This window comes from Danio rerio, chromosome 16 (genome assembly GCF_052040795.2).
Source record: "Danio rerio strain M-AB ecotype USA chromosome 16, GRCz13ab, whole genome shotgun sequence".
Lineage (NCBI taxonomy): Eukaryota > Metazoa > Chordata > Actinopteri > Cypriniformes > Danionidae > Danio > Danio rerio.
This window is the reverse complement of record NC_141036.1, coordinates 40,725,001-40,744,507: the sequence shown is the minus strand read 5'-3', so window position 1 is coordinate 40,744,507 and position 19,507 is coordinate 40,725,001. Positions and strand designations below refer to the sequence as shown.

Genomic DNA, 19,507 nt, shown 5'->3' with positions numbered 1-19,507 from the left:
ATAACACCGCTTTTCTCCGGTCTACCTCCGAAAGGAGCACCACCAATTCACATTCTGTTCAAAGTTTCTCTTCTTGCTTGCTTTTGCCTTTGCTTTTTCGTTGGGTTTTGCCATTAGCATAGTCATTAGCATATTCATACGGGGGAGGAGGCAGGGAGGGGTTTTGTGCTCGTGCATGTTGCGCTCAGTTTCACGTTCATTCGGATGTACAAAAGAATATGCGTGAGATTCGGCGTGTACGCAGTGTTTCATACATCTGAATTTTTTTCTGCGTACGCACATTTACAGCTTTGTGCGTACGCAATGTTTTAATAAGATTTCCACGCAAGTCTTCGTACATGAGGCCCCAGCCAAATCCAACTAAAACCAGCTTGACCAGCCTGGTTTAAGCTGGATATAGCTGGTTTTGGCTGGACTCCCAGCTTGGCTAGGCTGGTCAAGCTGGTTATCTCCCAGCCTGACCAGCTAAGACCAGGCTGGAAATGGCTGGAAACCAGCCCGGAAGTGGCCAAAACCCCTCTAAATCCAGCCTGGTTGACCAGCTAAAACCAGCCAACCAGCCTAGGCTGGTTAAAGCTGGATTTTTTAGCAGGGAGGTGTGGTCCCCCATAGCTTGTAGTCAAGGACGACAAAAGATACAAGTGTAAAATCAAATCAAAAATGGCCCCGGGCCCCACCGGCTGCGTTTGGATCCGAATCTTGAGGCCGAATCTTGATTGCCAATTGATATCACGTGTTTTGGGTCACTTTGGATGAGCTTAATTTGAACAGCCTCTTTGGCACCCAGGGTCCGTAAACAAGTGGTTGCGCAGACTGATTTTAATATATGAACGCTGTTTCTCATCGACGGTAGGCCACATTTTCAACCATCGCCTAGACTGCAAAGGTAGACGCCACCCAGCTCTTCGAGCAACGTGCTGTCATTTTTGCTTGTTTAAATCTTTTTTTTCCATTTGTAGCCATTTTAAAGGGCGAAGTGTGCTTCCCACGATGCATTGCGGAAACGAACAACCAATCAAGGGGATTGCTGTGCCAGACCTGTCTTTTCCGCCTACTGTGTGGAAATCATGTCGAGAACGGCAAACAATACCGTGTACTAGCATAGATATATACATTAGATGTCGACTGGCCTATTGTGGTCTATTGGACGGAATGCGTCAATATCGCCGCCATCTTGCTACAGGGTAGCGCTCCTTTAAAATGAATGCGGGACCAAGGTACAGTTGAGGACTGTGGCCATCCAAAGACAGAGATATACACATATACACATATATCTATGATCGGGAGTTTTCCTGGATGTTAGTATGTAATTTTTTTTTTCTAATTACGAAAATTATAATTGTACATCACTTTTCTACATTGATGGATCAGTGACCGCACGGGCATTCCTGACAAAAAGCTTGTGTGTACAGAAATGTACTATCCACCCTCCCTGTTAAATTTGATCTAATCATGTCCTGAAACACAGCTCCTCTCCTGCTTTAACTTCTTATACTGACGGAGGGAGCGATTCGTTTGTGAATTCACCGAACGACTCTTTCACTAACGTTAGCCGACAATAATAAAAGTTTCTGGCAGCGCAGCATCTTGTTGTCATATTTCTTTTGCATTGTTTGCTGATTTTATTCAACAAAACTAGCATAAGCCAAGTGTTTAGTGCAGTAAGTGACTGTTATTATCAATAACGTTACCTGATTAGCACAAAAGTTCAGAACATACAAAAACAGAAAAAAACTTAATATTACCGATGAAATGTTCTGCCTTTGTGCTTTGTTTTCTTTGTTTGCTCGTTACTACACCCGTAGACAGTGCTACAGTCCCGAATCTTCACGTAATAACAGTGTCTTGACTAGTGCGGTTGAATGACATTTGTCCTGGGAGCACTGTACCAATGTGGCGGCGCTATTGACGCATGCTCAGGTTCCCTATGCGGTATCTAGTGTATATATCTATGGTGTACTAGGACGTGGGAGTGCGAGGCGGGCCTGGGGGACACGTATAGGCCCGTGGACACATACAACTCGCCCAAACTCACCCTCTGTTGGCCGTTTGATTGACAGACGATCCGGCCGCTATGCTTTGACCACGCCCCGAGGACCATGAAGAGAGACTCAGGCATGCAAACGATTAATCCGCCCTCTTACGGTTTAGTAGATCCGTCACTTTTTGTCTTGCTTGATATTCCGGCTTTTTGTGGTTTGAATTATGGTGAGGCGACAGCGCTACCCACGGCGCTACCGACCTCATAAGCAGAATTCAAAAAAAACATTTCTGACAATATGTAGGCATACTCATCATCGCAGTTTGTTCAAACCTGTTAGTGTCTATGAAGACAAAAGAAGATCATTTTAAGAATGTTGGAGGCCATGCAATTGCTACTAACTGCCATACTATTTTTGTAATGGATGCCATAACATAGTCTACATTGTCTACTTTGTCTTTTCGACAAAAGAAGAAATTGATGGGAACCATTTGATGGTAAGAAAATTATAGAGATCAAATTTTGTGGTGAACTATCCCTTTAAGCAGCTTTTTCCTACATTTATAACAGTGCTTCAACATCACTTCTTTGCATGCTCAAACATTAAGCAACAATCAAGAACTATTTTAGATCTAGAGGTGTAACACCACGTAACCAGAAAATTAAAACCACTAAATTGTTTTTGAACCGGCTCATAGAAAGGCTCTATTTGAAGGAACCGATTCACCGAAAAGACTCGGACCGTCTGAACTGGAATGACGTTACGTGATATCGTCAGCACAACACGCCCACAGCATCCGGAAGTGCTGTTGGTTTAAGGATTTGTTTTGATGTCATCGTAGCAAGTTAAAGCGTTGTGTATTCACATTGTATTTAGAATAACTAAGTTTAAAAGCTTATTGGAATCAACATTTTTTCAGTCTCACCTCGTTTTATTCGGTAGTTAGAGGTCGGGAAGTTCACATGAACGAGAACAACTCAAGAAAAAGAAACGCAAATCCTCAGAGGAACAGCTCGACTGTAATGATGAACAGGTTAAAATGATTTGCCATGTATAAGAGTTGAATTGAACCTTTAAACGTCGACCATGGATTGTACAGCTCTTGAGCTCGACGCTATTAAATTTGCCAAATCAGCTGTTTTGTATGATCAACGAGGGAAATACAATGAAGCTGTTTTCTACTATAAGGTAAGCTACAGATTCCCTTTGAACATTGAAAAATGATTTAATAAGTTTTTTTTTTAATTCTCATTATTCAGTGGATTTTTTTATTCTATGCTATAGCTGTAAATGTTGCCATAAAGTTTTCATTCATTTTCACTTTCAGCTGGAGATATATTTGGATTAAGCTTATATTTGATATTATAAACATTCCTTCAAATGTTCCATGATTGAATGGAAAAATTGGCTTTCTGTGCTATGGCTATACATGTTGACATTAAGTTTTCATTCACTCATACTTTGAGCTGGAGGTACATTCTGATTACTCTTGTATTTAATAATATGTTTGGTTTTCTGATTAGGAGGCTGCCCAGGCCCTCATCTATGCAGGGATGGCTGGATCCAAACTAGAGAACATTCAAGACAAGGTGAACGAGTACCTGGACAGAGTACAGACTCTTCTCAGTGCTGGTCAGTGTACATTAAATTATGCAAATGTGACTTCAACAACAACAACAGCAAAATGTTTTCCTCTGTTGATGATGAAAGTAAAGGGATAGTTCACACAAAAATACATTCTGGTCTCATTTATTCACCTGTTCTCATTTACTCACCTTTTTAATCTTTATGAGGTTCATTGTTCCTTCAAACAGAAAAGAAAATATTTTGGAGAATGCTGAAAACCTGTAACCATTGACTTCTACAGTATTTGTTTTTCCTACTATGGAAGTCAATGGTTACAGGATTTTAGCTGTCTTTAAAATATATTCATTTGCATAAATCAGAATAAAAGATACTCATAAAAGTTTGGATTTTGGGGGTGAACTGTTCCTTTAGTATTAAGCTTTTAGTTTAACTCAATAGGGCTGAATGTTGTCTGATGTTCTGTGGTAAACAAATGGGAAACCACCTCCATGTTGTAGTACGAAGAAATTTTGCTCAAATTTTCCGTGGCCCAACCTTCAGAAAGCTTACTTAGGCCATACCTCGTTTGAAAGTGCTGTGACTAATGCAGCTTTTGGGAATCACAGATGAGTGCTGCTAGATTTTCTAGTTCACGCTCACAGCATTTTTTTCTTCCTGGTTATGTAGTTTGAGAACAGCATCACAATTTAATCACCTTTAGGTCACTTCAAAACTGTATGACTTTCTAAAAGTGTTTAAATTGTAAAGAATTCTTCCAGTTGCTCTTTAGCCTGCAGCCACTGATAAAGTTTCTGACTGAATTAAAATTAATTTTTTAAAGTTTAAAGGGATTCAAAAGCAATACAAATAATAATAACTTTAAAAATAAAGGTAACTTTTAGAATATGCCAATTGTTATATTTGTGTGAGGTAAACACCAGAATTTAGGTTATATCAGGACTGTCCCAAACTAAAGATTTTCATGTTGACTTATAGTTGTTCATTTTAGCCATTAGTTGAATTATCACATTGAAGATGTGGTTCGAGTTTCAGGACTGAGAAAAAAAAATAGTAATGAACTTTGTCAGGGGAACACAGCAAGGAGACTACCTGACCCTTTTATTAATTTTTAATTTGTGAACAAATATGTTTGCTAATGGGGCAGTGTGGTGGCGCAGCGATTAGCAATCCCTCCTCACAGTAGGTCGCTGGTTCGAGCCTCGTCTGGGTCAGTTGGCATATCTGTGTGGAGTTGTTTGTGTGGGTTTTTCTTTGTGTGCTCCGGTTTCCCCACATGTCTAAAGACATGCACTATAAGTGAATTGGGTTAGCTAAATTGTCCGTAGTGTAAGTGTGTGAATGGGAGCGTATGGTTGTTTCCCAGTAATGGGTTGCAGCTAGAAGGACATCCGCTGTGTAAAACATGCTGGATAAGTTGGTTGTTCATTCTACTGTGGCGACCCCTTGATTAATAAAGGGACTGAGCTGAAAATAAAATAAACGGATTAATGTTTGCTAATTGCTACATTTATCCAAACTTAAGAACTTACATCACTATTTTGCATATAAAAAATAGATATACAGGGATTCTTCAGAAATAAGACATTTCTACAGAAATCCGAAATATTTGGGTAAACTGCAGCCATGCAAACAGATGAGCCTTTGAATGAAACCTTGAATGAAAAACTTTAGTCATAAAAAACAAAAAGTACTGTCTAGAAATACCTGAACAAATATAGGAGGTGGTCTTTAAATATGTAATAATACTACTTATAATAATATTTTTTATTTATATAGCGCCTTTCCAGAGCTCAAGGACAATTTACAAAGAATGCGACAAAAAGAGATAGTACAAGCAGATAAATGTAGTGACAGCATTAGATACACAAACACATAGGAGGTTAAATGTAACAAACTGGAAATACAAAAACAAGACCTAGGAGACAATTGAGCAGAGTGTAGGTGAATCAGATATAGTGGTCAGTTTGTCAGATCAGAAGTGTAACATTCAGAAAATAAGTGAGTTTTAAGTAAAGATTTGAATTCTGAGATATTATTTGCAGAACAGAGTGAGCGAGGTAGAGAGTTCCAGAGTATGTGTGTTTTATAATTGAGGGTCTAAAAACAACTGAAAACCACTACTCTTATTTATTTTATTATCTTTTTTTTTCTTTTTGTAGAAAATGTAATCATTTTATACAGCAAGGACACACTGAATTTATCAAGCGTGACCGAGATATAATAATATTCCCAACAAATCTGTCATCTGTCATATCCACACAAAATTTAAGCAGCACAATTTTGATAGGAATTGCCTCTTTGAGAACACTAAATTGGGAATTGGTTAAAACTAAAAGTATTGTTCCAACTACTAAGGCAGGAATCAATATTTCAATATAGAAGCTCCACTAAAAAAATTATTTCTGCAAAATGGTTGCAAACCGTTTATATGGGTTGAATTTAAACAAACAAATTAAATTTAGTTATGTTCAACTTAATTTGTGTTTAATGTTAGCCCAATTAAATTGTTTACAACCACTTAACTTAAACAAATTTAGTATATTAAAGGAATCATCTTTGAATACAAATCTTTATTTAGTCTTCTTCAAATCGTTTTTTTAAGGATTTTTGGTCAGAGATGAAACCTTTTATCAACGCTTACATTTTAAACAAGTGGCAAACGGAATGGGATGCATTAGAAAACAATAAATTACATGAAATCCAACCTGAAGTTTCACACAGAATTTTAAGACATTTTAAGAATCGATTTGATCAAGTAGTTTTTACCAGATGTCGTGTTGGGCATACGAGAATAACACATGGTTTTTTGCTCTAAGCTGAAAATCCTACTCAGTGTTTGTGCTGCAAAACTCCTCTTACTGTAAAACATATTTTACTGGACTGTCCTGTTTTTATTGATTCCAGAAGGACTTTTTATGAAATGAACTCTTTTAAGGACATTTTTGACAAAGTGAAACCAGAAAAGATTTTAGAATTTTTATCACATATTAACACAAAAAATCTTATTTAATTTATGTTTTATTTTGTTTTTTTATTTTTAAATTGTATATTTATTGTTGAAAGATTCCTGCCATGAAGATAGCCTTGGTTGCTGACATGGCACTAAATAAAAAATACATTACATTACATGAAGGATTTTTGTGTGAACTATTCCCTAAGACCTTCCTTTAAGACCTTTCTGTTAACTGACTGAATGGCTGTGATCAGTTCAAGCACAGAGCAGTGACCCTTTGAAGAGCAAGCATCAGCTGGATCTGGAAAGAGCGTATTTCCTGGTGACACAGGCTTTTGAAGAGGATGAGAAGGAAAACGCGGATGAGGCCATTGAGCTCTACACTCAGGCTGTAGAGTTGTGCATTCAAGCGGTGAGGCCTCAAATATGGAGAAATGATTCCAATCAGATGTCAGTATATTCAGAGATTTGGGGTTATTTATTCATTTATTTATTTGTTTATTCATTTGTTTATTTTCTTTTTTTTTCTTTTGAGAATTTTTTTTAGCAAGGATACGTTAACTTGATCCATAGTAACTACAGCAACAGCATTGATAGTCAGTGTTGTGTAAGTAACTTAAAAAGTAATTTACTAATTACTAACTATATAATTGTAACTGTATTTAAGAAACTTTTCTAATTACTTTATCTGAAAAGTAACTTACTCAACAAGTAATTTACTTACTTGACTAAATACTTTAAATCCACATAAATCTCAATGCATAGACGATAGAAATTAATGTATGATTATAGAATTTTGACTAAAATATTTTAGCTGAGTCAAACATGACCTTTTAGTTTTGCTTTTAAAATAGGACTTATTAACAATATATTCATTAAAACACAAATCTTTTCAAAGTAATTTCATACATATCATAAAATGCCACAAATTTAAAGCATGTGCAGTTGTCGGACAAATAAAACCTGTTTAATTTGAAAATTGAGTTAATATGCAAAAGATCTGAATAACAAAAAAAAAAAAAAACATATTTGAAATTACTCTGCTTTATTATTGTCATTATACACTGTAAAAAAATCCTTAAGTATCCATATTTTTTTATCCAAATGGCTGCTCTTGTTAATTAATAAATGTTCTTGAAAAAAATATTATTTTGCTAAATATTTTTACTCTGCTTCTCTGAATTGATTTATATGGAACTCTTGAATTTCTGTACAATATTTAATGTACATCATAAGTAACTGTAATTAAATGACCTAAAATGAAAGTAATCACTTTTTCAGAAGAAAAGTAATTTATTTACAGTAACTAGTTACTTTGTGTGTAATTACACCAATGAATTCTGTTAATGTCATAAAAGTTTATTTTTCTATGAGTGTCCTTCCTTTCTGTTTATAAAAGTAGCACAAGGAAAAAAAAAGGAAATTATTCTTAAACATTAAATCGAGAAGGATCATGTGGCACTTAACATAACAACATGACATAACAGATGTAATTTATAGCATGAAAAAAAAAGGTTCAGACGTTTCACAATATTACTGTGTTTTAATCACACAAATGCAGTCTGACTGTGGATTAACGAGAATTATTTCAAAACATAATTTAAATAAAACAAACCACCCAGTTTTTGGACAGTAATGTAAAAAGGAACAGTAGCTGTTCTGTGTTGACTAGCAAACACTAGCAACAGTTCTGCAGCAATAGTCGCTAGTCTTTGCAACAGGTGTTGGTGTTAAGTTGGTTGTTTTGGTTTCATATCTCTGACTGACGGTTATATGGGCTCCTCTGGTAATTAGAAACGGCACCGCAGGCCTGTAATGTTTCATATCTTTCTCTCTACCACACAGTCCAATGAGACGTCAGATCCAGCGCTACAGGCGAAACTGAAGCAGCTTGCTCGACAGGCTCTTGATAGGTGATTTTTCTACAAGTTACTACTATCTTCCACTGCCAGCTTGTGAAACTTGCATTCAAATGATTTGAATCAAAGTGATTTAAAATGATTATGTTGTACTACACAAATAATCCATATAACAAATAATCAAAATAAGTGAGAGGGACTATTGAGTTTGTGCTTTGATTTTATCCATAATGAAAATAATGTTATGTTGGTGTTTTAACCACTTAATTGTCAACCACACATTTTGAGGTTTTACATGAAAAAATGTAGGTGATGTATGCATAATATAGACATTTTGTGAAGTTGAAATCAGGTTCGGGCTATTTAATTATGTATGTATGCATATATGTTTTTTTGTCATTTCTATGATCTTTTTAAGTGCTAAAAAATACCCTGCTTGCGGCATGGGACAGTTTTAACATGACATTAGTATCATAAACATAATATCCGATTATCATTTTTTGTTTTCCCTTCAACACAGTTAAATACAACACATTCATAATATTGTTGTGTAAATATATTATATTATACTATTATATAATATTACATTACATTACATTACATTACAATATATTATATTATATTATATTATATTATATTATATTATATTATATTATATTATATTATATTATATTATATTATATTATATTATATTTTAATATATATTATATTATATTATATATTATATTATATTATATTATATTATATTACTATACGTTTTTAGAGTTATTGTTGGTCTGCTGCTCATTATTCTAATAATACCTTTTAAATAAACAACAGCTAATTTTTTTAAAACAATCTTTTCACCATTATATTAAACACACTTCACTGATTGTTTTCAAATTAACAAAATCACTCCTGTGATTGAAAGAAAGCATCATGGTGAGTATATAAGCTGGATTATACAAATACAAATAAGCACAACAACCATGATTAACATTGATAACTGTGTAAATGTTGACTATCATTCATGTCAAACTAATGGAATATTGTGAGTAAAATATCAGCTTTTTCAATAGATGCTGTTAAAAAACAATCATGAAGCCTGCTTGTATCACACATTAATAAATAGATTGAAACAAGAAATATAGTAATCACCTCTCCTATGCCTCACTCAGGGCAGAGGGACTGAAAGACTCTGTTAGTAAACCTGCAAGCCAGGACAAGCCCGGCTCATCTGCATCTAAAGGCCCTGCTCAGGTTAGACAGTTCTTTCCACTCGGTCCAGACTTCTCTATCCATGACAAAGCTCAGCCGGTGCGAGCAGCACAGTCCAGTGAGCCGCAGGGCCAGCGTTACACGGCCGAGGAGATCGAGGTGCTCAGGTAAGCTCAGAGCAAGCATAATGTCATATGCATTTCATTTTTCATGGTCATTCTCCCTTTTAGATATTTTAATTACTTTTATTTGTCGTCTAAAACCTGCTAAAAGCAATGTACAAAAGCAACAATAATATAAATAAATATTATAATATATTTTTTTATGCCTGTCTTTTGTGGAATTTCAAATATTTATTTTTTACATGGATAGATGGATGGATGGATGGATGGATGGATGGATGGATGGATGGATGGATGGATGGATGGATGGATGGATGGATGGATAGATAGATAGATAGATAGATAGATAGATAGATAGATAGATAGATAGATAGATAGATAGATAGATCAAGATTCTTTATCAGAAATCTTTCTTCATATAGCAAAATTAAAAAAAATCACTTAAGTTTATTTTTCTTCTGTTGCGTTTTGTAGGAAGACCTCCAAGATAAATGGGATTGAATATGTTCCCTTCATGAGTGTTGACCTGAGGGAGCGTTTTGCTTTTCCTGTTCCGTTCTCGTGAGTATTGTGGGGATTTTTTGTAGGTGAAGTTTATACATACACAGCTGTTTCACTGACACCCGTTGTGTGTTTTTTTAGAATGCAACATCTGTATTTGCTTTCAGTGCAAAAACTGAGATACATTTTAAAGGAAAAAAACCTTTATTTAATAACAATTCATTAAATGTATCTAAAGGGACAGTGTATATTTCATTTAAATGCTGATCTTTTGAACTCCATTTACATACTAATACTACATACAATTTCAAACCTTTATAAGAAATGATTTATAAGAAAGAATGAGCAATTCATAATATTAGTTTTACTAACATGATTACATGATTGTGTTTATACATAGTGACAAATGTGGGAAACTGGCACTGTCGCCGAAGCAGAAAGCCATATTTTCTCGCTGGGTTCGACCTGATGACATCTGCAATAACCCCACAATGATCTTCACTGTGTCCAGCTTCAGCATCAAGCAGGTCACTCCTTACTCATCTCTGTGCTGCGTTTGCTTTTTAATAACAATCTGACAACCAATCCACCTTTTCCTATGTACTGCGATCAGTGAAGTATTTTTTCTTTTATTTTTTTAAGTATTTTAAAAGCTGGCTACAGCGAGGAGTCCTTATTCTCCTCAGCGTTCACCCATCGAATGTTAAAAGGAAGCTTTTAATATACACAGATATGTTTATGATGCTAATGGAGCTCGCTACTACTCACTTTCATTAAGGACATGTATAGAGACAGAGTGACACGCATCATAATCTGAAAGCCATGACCACCATGAGAGAAACAATCCAACCTGCTCCACAGACTTATATTACAGGAAGCTACCTTCTTTTCACTTCTTACAAAAAAAAAAACAATGTTTAAAAACATAAGATGAACAGTAAACAAATTAAATAATGCAGAACTACATTTTTGTAAGCTGTTGACTCCAACTATGAGCGTTTAAGGACAAAGTAAATTTTCTTAAAACATATTTTTAAAATGTATTAATCAATTTAAGGTTCTTAAAAAGTATTAAAACATATTAAATTATAATTAAATTTAATTTTGTATAATTTTTAATTCTGCAATGTATAATTGTATGCTAAAGTTTTGCTGAATTTAATGTGCAAATCTTGGGGTACAGTGTACTTTCTCTAAAATTTGTACACATTTGTTCAAAATAAATGTTGTTTTAAAGCAGCGTTACAAAAAGTTCACATCATTGCAAACGATCAAAATCTGAAACGTTAAGGTTTTTAGTTAACATAACTTTTTTAGTTACTAATAACTTTAATTAACTTATTTCTAATAATTTTAAAAGGTAAAGTGCAGTAGGTGATGCACCAGAATGCTAGCATTAGCATATAGCTTAGAAATTTTACGACCCTTCCCTGCCCTCCAAAGCTACGCCTCTTTAAGTCATGAACTCATGAACGCGCACTGATTAGATATAACACTAGATCATGTCATTTACCAGTTAGAAAACTCTATGGGGACACGCACTTTATCAAGCGTAGTTGTTGACAGGCCAGCGGGTGCAGGAATTATATTTCCTCCAAACTGTGTCACAGGCTGTCACTGTTCAAAAATAAAAAAATTGTGTGAATATAAATCAAACTTCACCTCAGTAAAGCTGGTTAGGCGGAAGAGCACATTTACTTAAATAAAAGTAAATAAAGTAAATTAAATAAAAGTTAGATCAGAAAAAAAGCAGTGCTAAAAACAGAAATATCCTGTCATCTTTTTACATTACACTTATGTTTACGTTGCCAAGACAACGAGGGACTTTTCATTTTTAATTGTGCTCGCTGATCCTCTTACATGGCTTGTTTTCATCTCTTTCTACACTTGATCAACTAAACGAATGCTTAGGTCTATTTAACAGACTATATTATTGATGCTATAAAAGGTACTCCATGAACTTGAAAATAGCCAATCTTTTGCCGGACGCAGTGGCTGTACAACACTTCCATGCATAACCCATTCATAAACAAAAACACAGTCTACATAAGCTTTGCATGGCTATAATAGTTTTAATACATACCTGTCTAAACTTAATACTTCAGCCATGGTGTCACCCTTCAGATCATTGTTTTGAACTGCATAACGTCATTGCCCTCCAGTGTGCAAAAGTAATTCGGATATTGATTCAGGGTGTAGAAAAGTTTTGATTCTGCATTTTAGGCAGAAGCCCTTTCAGAAATCTTTCTTTTCATGCATACAAGGGCACGTTGGTCTTTCAGAAAGAAGTTCAGGTTGTTGCAAAGTTTGCTGATGACGTCTCTCTGTTAGAGGTTGATCCGTGCTTCACGTGTGCGGGTGAGTGACATATCCGTTTGCTTAAAGAGGCTGCGCAGAAATTCACATTTAAATTTGTTTACAGACAGTTTGAGATACATTTCGTAATTAAAATTACGATAAAAAATAGTCACAAACTCAGTGAATGTGTGTGTCTATGTGAATGTGTCAGGGTTCATACGGTCCTGGAAAAGTCATGGAATTTTGACAAGGCATTTTCCAGGCCTGGAAACGTTTTGGAAAAATAAATAAACCCAAAATGTTTTGGAAAAGTCATGGAAATTTGTTTACAAATATTTGTGTACTTGAATATATTTGAGATGATAATATTGGGTAAATGTCTAATACAACTGCGATGTCTATACCTTCACGTGAAATTGTCTGTGTGGGGGGCAACAAGAAACCTGCTGTTTCAGCGTCACCTCTCTTTCACTTGCATACATCGTAACTCAAGATACATTTGAGTGTCATGTCCAGAAACAAACTCTACAGGGGTAGGATAATGTGGGGTCTGAAAGCTAATTTGTGCTAATTTAATAAGTCTTGTGAAGACTCAAGCCAACATTTTTAAAAAGTTTCACACAAGATATTTCATATATTTTAATATGTAGTATAAAATGAACTACATACATTTATTATTATTATTTTTTTGATATGCTGTTATAAATTTAAGCATACTTTTTTTTTCTTATTTCCCACATGTACGTAGACATTACATGAAACATTAGGCCATGAATATTTACCTGAAAGCTTTGGAAAAGTCATGAAAAAACCTAGAATTTTAGTAGTAAAAATGTGTATGAACCCTGGAGTGTGTATGGATCTTTCCCAGTACTGGGTTGCAGCTGGAAGGGCATCCGCTGCATAAAACATATGCTGGATAAGTTGGCAGTTTATTCTGCTGTGGCGACCCCAGATTAATAAAGGGATTAAGTCAAAAAGAAAATGAATGAATGAATGAACTATAAGGTGCAGCACATGCAAATAACATTACTGCATCGCTGTCTGCTTTATCAACATTATAGGTTGTCAAAATAATACAGCTTCTTACAGAAATAAATAACTGACATTTGAATATTTGACTTTCCTTTAACAAAAATGCAAACCTAGACTTACTTTGTGTCAGGATCACACAATTCACATCTTCCTGCCAATGATTCACATCTATTACATATAGCAGGGCTGGATTTCACGGTTTTGTATCTTATAAAATATTATTGTTTACCTTTTCACACCATGTCACACAGCAGCTTTTGGCATTGTTCTATTTTAAGTCAGAAAAGATAGCCAGCCTCCTGCAATAGAAAGTCAATGTAGTGGGTTGGATTGTTTTTCAGGGTGGGTGTGGCCTAAAAACATATTTTCTCAACTATTTGTTGCACAACATTATTATTTTAAATATTTAGTTCCAGTTTATTGAAATGCAAGTTCTACAAACAGTGCAACCCATCATTTAAAACGCAGTAGTCACATGCGGAAAAGGTGGATAGTTTAAAGAAGCTTTGCAGATGAGAAAGCTTTCCTGTTTGCTCTTTGATCTTGTGTAATGTTTGTGTGTTTGTCCATGTTTTCAGACGGTTGTGTCGGACTGTTCTTTTGTTGCATCATTGGCCATCAGCGCAGCATACGAGAGACGCTACAGCAAAAAGTTAATCACAAGGTAAAATGGGTGTGCTAGTTTATGCTACTAGGATAAGTCACGTATTAAAGGGGTAGTTCTCTTGAAAAATGAAAGTTTACTCACTGCCTCAGATTTACTCACCCGCTCAGATTCACTCACCCTCAAGTGGTTATAAGCCTTTATGAGTTTCTTTATTCTGTGAAACACTAAAGAAGATATTTTGAAGAAGGTTGAAACCTGTAACCATTGACTTCTATACTAGTAGAAAAAAACAAATATTATGGTAGTCAGTGCTTTCTTCAATATTTCTTCTTTAGTGTTGAACAGAAGAAAGCACCCTTAGAAAGGTTTTGAACTAGTAAAGGGTGAGCAAATGATGACAGAATCTGCATTTTTGGGTGAACTATCCCTTTAGAATTACTCTCAGATTATCTTTTAGATTCCTCATGGACTGACTCATGCTAGGTGTCCTTAGAATGAAATGTAAAATATTCCTAAACAAGCACCTCTAATTTGATAATCACTTTAATTATTTATAAATACATAATAGTGTTAAGTCAAGGGTGGTTTCTGTACTGATATCAAAATTCTAAGTTTGTGTGTTTGTGTGTAGCATCATCTACCCGCAGAACAGAAAAGGAGAGCCAGAGTATAACCCCTGTGGGAAGTACATGGTGAAGCTTCATATTAATGGCGTCCCAAGAAAGGTGCTCAGCCTCAACTTCACCTTTTGTTATCTGTTCTGTCCCTCCAGGATTTTGTCAGTTCAGCACATTTCTTTTTTTAATCAAGCAAATGCCGCAAAATTCATATCAGATTTGCATTTTTTTCTAAACTACTGCAAATTTTCACATTCTACAAACTTAAACATTTTCATCTGGACTAAAACATGCCAGAAAAGAGTCTGATTTTGAAACATGTTTTATTTGGATTACTCTGTATTATATTGATAGTTATTTTAGCTTTATTTCCATTATCAAAAAATACTAATAGTAATAGTCTGATCTTTCTTAATGCATTAGGTCTGATTAAAAAAAATGTACACAAAATTAGCAAAACATTTTATTTCTTATTCTACGCAAATGCTGAAAGATTCAGATCTGATTGCAAATTTTTTTTTTTTTTTCTAAATTACTGCAGATTTCCACATTATTCCACATTACTCAAACATGCCAGAAAAGAGTTTGATTCTGAAACATGTTTTTTTTTAGATTACTCTATGTTATACTAATAGAATAAAATGTAAGCTTTATTTCAATTAACAAAAAAATTAAATAATAATAATTGTCTGGTCTACTGCAATGTATTAGGTCTGTTTAAAAATAAATTAGCACAATTTTACTCTGTAAATTAAGCAAATACTGCTAAATTCAGATCAGATTGCAATATACTGCAGACTTCTACATTCTACAAAACATTTTAATCTGGGCTTGAATACAGCGGGAAGTAGTCTGATTCTAAAACATGTTTTATTTGGTTTACTCTATATTATATTGATGGTTCATTTTAGCCTAAAATATATACTAATAGTTTGATCTACTCTAATGTATTATTACATCAGGTTTTTAATGGCATATTTGATATCTAGTAAGAATATGGTAAAAAATAGAAGCTCAAATAACTAAATTAATTTGGTTGTTACAATATTTATATGGGCACAAATGTAAATCACTCTATTTTTTTTACACAATATAGTAAAGTATTTGTATAAATTGCATATAAACAATTTATTTCTTTACATTTCAATATAGTTAGTCTTTTTCAAAATTACATTTCAATGCTTGATTTTCTGGTGAAATGACCGGCAAAGCATGATGCAATGCAGTAGGCCTATAATGCTGATTAACCGAAGAAACAAATACATGATATTTGATCAAATCATATTTTATCATGATTAATGCGTGCAATAAAGTGCATGTAATTTACTGTCCATCAAAATTGACATGGTTTATCTATTTGTTTCACTCAGTGATTCCTTCTTGTAAATTACAGAGGTGAGTGGTTCTTCAGTTCAAAAATGGAAATAAAACTTAGAAGAGTTGTCTGTGTACATTTTCACAGCAAAACTACCCCAAACAAGTGGCACATATTTTTAAAATGTGTGAAAAGCCACTTCAAAACTAGTCATTTAAGATTGTTAAAATCTGTAAAGTGTCCAATAATGGAGGGAATGCCTGTTTGACGATGAACAGGTTCTACAGATTCTATTGTCTATTGTTATAGTTCATGTTTGTGTTTCTCTCTCAGGTGATCATTGACGATTTTCTCCCGGTGGACCGCAATGGTGAGCTGCTTTGCTCCTACTCAAGTAATCGCAATGAACTCTGGGTATCGCTCATCGAGAAGGCCTACATGAAGGTTATGGGTGGATATGATTTCCCTGGCTCCAACTCTGTAAGTGACATTTAGACTCTAATGCTGTTTTAAACCCAACATTTCTGTCAATAAAATGTGCAAGTTTTACAAAAGATAAATCAATTTTGTACAGATATTTAAATTGTATTTGTCCTGGAAGCTGCTATTTATTTTGCCCTATATAATAGTGAATGCTTGTTTAAAATTTTTATATGTTTGGTATGTGTATTTTAAAGAGGTCTCCTATTCTTTATAGCTGTTTTCTATTTTCATATATACTAAAAGGCAATTTATTTATGCGAAGGCAAACCTGAATTTTCATTAGCCGTTACTCCAGAATTTAGAGCCACACAATCCTTCAGAAATCATTCTGACATGTTGATTTGGTGCACAAGTAATGTTTGTTCTTGCCAATTTTAAAACCAGGCCTGTTGATTGTATGTGTGGAAACAAAAAGCTTTAATCAATTAAAAAAAGTTAAAAGATCAACACATATTTGTCTTATAAATATCTTTATTGACACTTTTGATCAATTTAATGCAATCCTAACTGAATAAAAATACATTTAAAATTTTTACTGTGCCAAACTTTTGAATAGCAACGCCTCCTTATTTGTAATAAATAATTTTTCTACAGAAGCAACACAAATATTCACTTTATTACATTCAGTTAAATTAAAAAAAAAAATACAAATGAATTTAGTTAACACAACACGCGTTGAGATTATCCTCTGCATTATTGTGAGGTGTAATGTTGTGATGCTAATTGTGATGCTTTTGTGTTTTCCCATGTCAGAATATTGATTTACACGCTCTCACTGGCTGGATCCCAGAGCGTATTGCTATGCACTCAGACAATCAGTCCTTTAACAAAGATGACACTTTCCGCATGCTTTACCAGAGGTGAGCACACGTTCACAGGATACACACAATTCACTGGTGTGCATTGATTTCTGACCTTTTTAAGATTATTTGCTCATGTATGTACAGATAGTTCTTCAAATTGTATATGCTTATATATATATATATATATATATATATATATATATATATATATATATATATATATATATATATATATATATATATATATATAATTTTATTTATTTATTTATTTTATTTTTTATTTTTTTAATTTGTTCTTTTTTACATTTTTTTTTTGAGGACAAACAGTGTTTTTGAACCTAATGAATACAGCAGAAGTTAGTTAGTGATTCATTTGAATTATTAATTATTTAGCCTGGCATGTTTACTGCTCCCAAATATTTTACATTTTTCAAAATATAAAATATGTTGTTTTCAAGGGGGAAAAAATTTTGTTATAAAAACATTTTAAAAGAACATATTTTTAAAGCAGTAATCACAATATCGCGATACTGTGGAATCGTGATATTTTTATCCAAGGTTATAATACAGTCAGAATCTATTTCTGGCCCATGCCTAATATAAGGTAAGTTGTTATATATGTTTAAAGTAGGAAATGTTTAAAAATGTATTTATATAACATGATCATAACTTAACATTGTGATAATTTTGGCATAAAAGAAAATTTATGCTTTTAACGTTTTTTATTTGTATTTTTGAATGTTCAAATTGCAAATTAAAGACTTTTTTTGGTTTGGTCCATTAACAAATTACAAAATTTGAGCTTTTATTTTTTTGTTTCACTTTATTTTAATTGCAGTAATTTAGAAATATGTTGTACTCAAGCTTTTTTTTGTCTAAAATTCATAGTAGTTAATGTTAGGTAATGCATTAACTAACATAAGCAAAAAACAACACATTTATTTCAGTATGTGTTCATGTTAGTTAACAATAATAAAAATACAGATTTTCATTGTTAGTTCATGTTAACTCAATGCATTAGCTAATGTTAACAAGCATTGTTTTAAATGTTAAGAATGCATTAATAAATGTTAAACTATGATTAATAAATGCTGAACAAGTATAGTACAAAATTAGTTCATGTTACTAAATACATGATCGAATAAAACCTTAATATAAAGTGTGACTGTTTTTTTTCTTTTTTCCCCTATTTACTTATGCTACAGTAATGACATAAAAGCAAGATTTTAATAGTCTGATCTACTCTGGCAGGTTTCATAGAGGAGATGTTCTCATCACAACCGCCACAGGGGTCATGACAGAAGAGGAGGGCGAGAGATGGGGTTTAGTGCCCACACATGCTTACGCCGTACTAGATATCAGGCAATACAAGGTAAAAATGTCTTACAAGTAATGTCTCCTACATAGATTGCCTCATGACATTATCATCACCTCCTTTTTCTTCTCTCAGGATAAACGTTTCCTCCAGCTGAAGAACCCGTGGAGTCACCTCAGGTGGAAAGGCAGCTATAGCGAACGTGATGAAAAAAACTGGACACCAGATCTTCTCAAATACCTCAATTTTGACCCCAAAACCGCACAGAAGTTTGACAATGGTAAGCCGGAGCTGAACTAACAATGACTCAAACATTGTTCTAGAAGTTCTTTCTCACATGTATGTTTTAATTGAAGGGGTGTTTTGGATTATCTGGGAAGACTTGTGCCAGTATTACGACGTCATCTACTTGAGCTGGAATCCTGCGCTGTTCAAAGAGTCCTCATGTATTCACAGGTTTGGCTTCTTGCTGTTTAGTAGTATTCAGAGTAGTGCTGCATGGTACTGGAAAAATATGCACTATTATTGTTTGAGTATTGTAATAAAGATATTTATTACGATATAACATTTTCCTAGAAAAATGTTGTTTTTATTAGCTATGTTATTAAATCATTCATTTATTTTATGATATTAAAATAAACAGGTAAAATACATTTTTCAGATCTAATTCAGACTTTAAAAAAACTCTATCATGGTCATACCCCTGGAGCAATAAGAACATGTTTGGCACGATTTGTTGCTTTTTTCAGACCAGCACAACCCTAATATTTACGTTTTGCACCACGTTTAAATTGCAAATCCATTTATAAAGGAGGTGTGTTAATGCGCATTGT

General features: G+C 33.9%; 1 protein-coding gene across 6 annotated transcripts in view; it reads left to right on the top strand.

The window, feature by feature from the left end:
- Positions 1-2,776: 2,776 nt before the first annotated feature.
- The window catches only part of capn7 (calpain 7), a 28,948-nt gene continuing 12,217 nt past the window's right edge, over positions 2,777-19,507 (top strand). For 3 of the 6 annotated variants that reach the window (XR_015510540.1, XR_015510541.1, NM_001135108.2), the window contains 14 exon segments: positions 2,777-3,170; positions 3,506-3,614; positions 6,777-6,934; positions 8,368-8,435; positions 9,539-9,745; positions 10,175-10,261; positions 10,602-10,728; positions 14,113-14,198; positions 14,773-14,866; positions 16,407-16,553; positions 17,310-17,416; positions 18,611-18,731; positions 18,810-18,954; positions 19,031-19,130. Coding sequence is in view for 1 of the 6 variants with exons in the window: in NM_001135108.2 (NP_001128580.1) it covers positions 3,069-3,170; positions 3,506-3,614; positions 6,777-6,934; positions 8,368-8,435; positions 9,539-9,745; positions 10,175-10,261; positions 10,602-10,728; positions 14,113-14,198; positions 14,773-14,866; positions 16,407-16,553; positions 17,310-17,416; positions 18,611-18,731; positions 18,810-18,954; positions 19,031-19,130 (1,658 nt within the window). In the remaining 5 variants the exon portion in view is untranslated. 6 annotated transcript variants of the gene reach the window in all.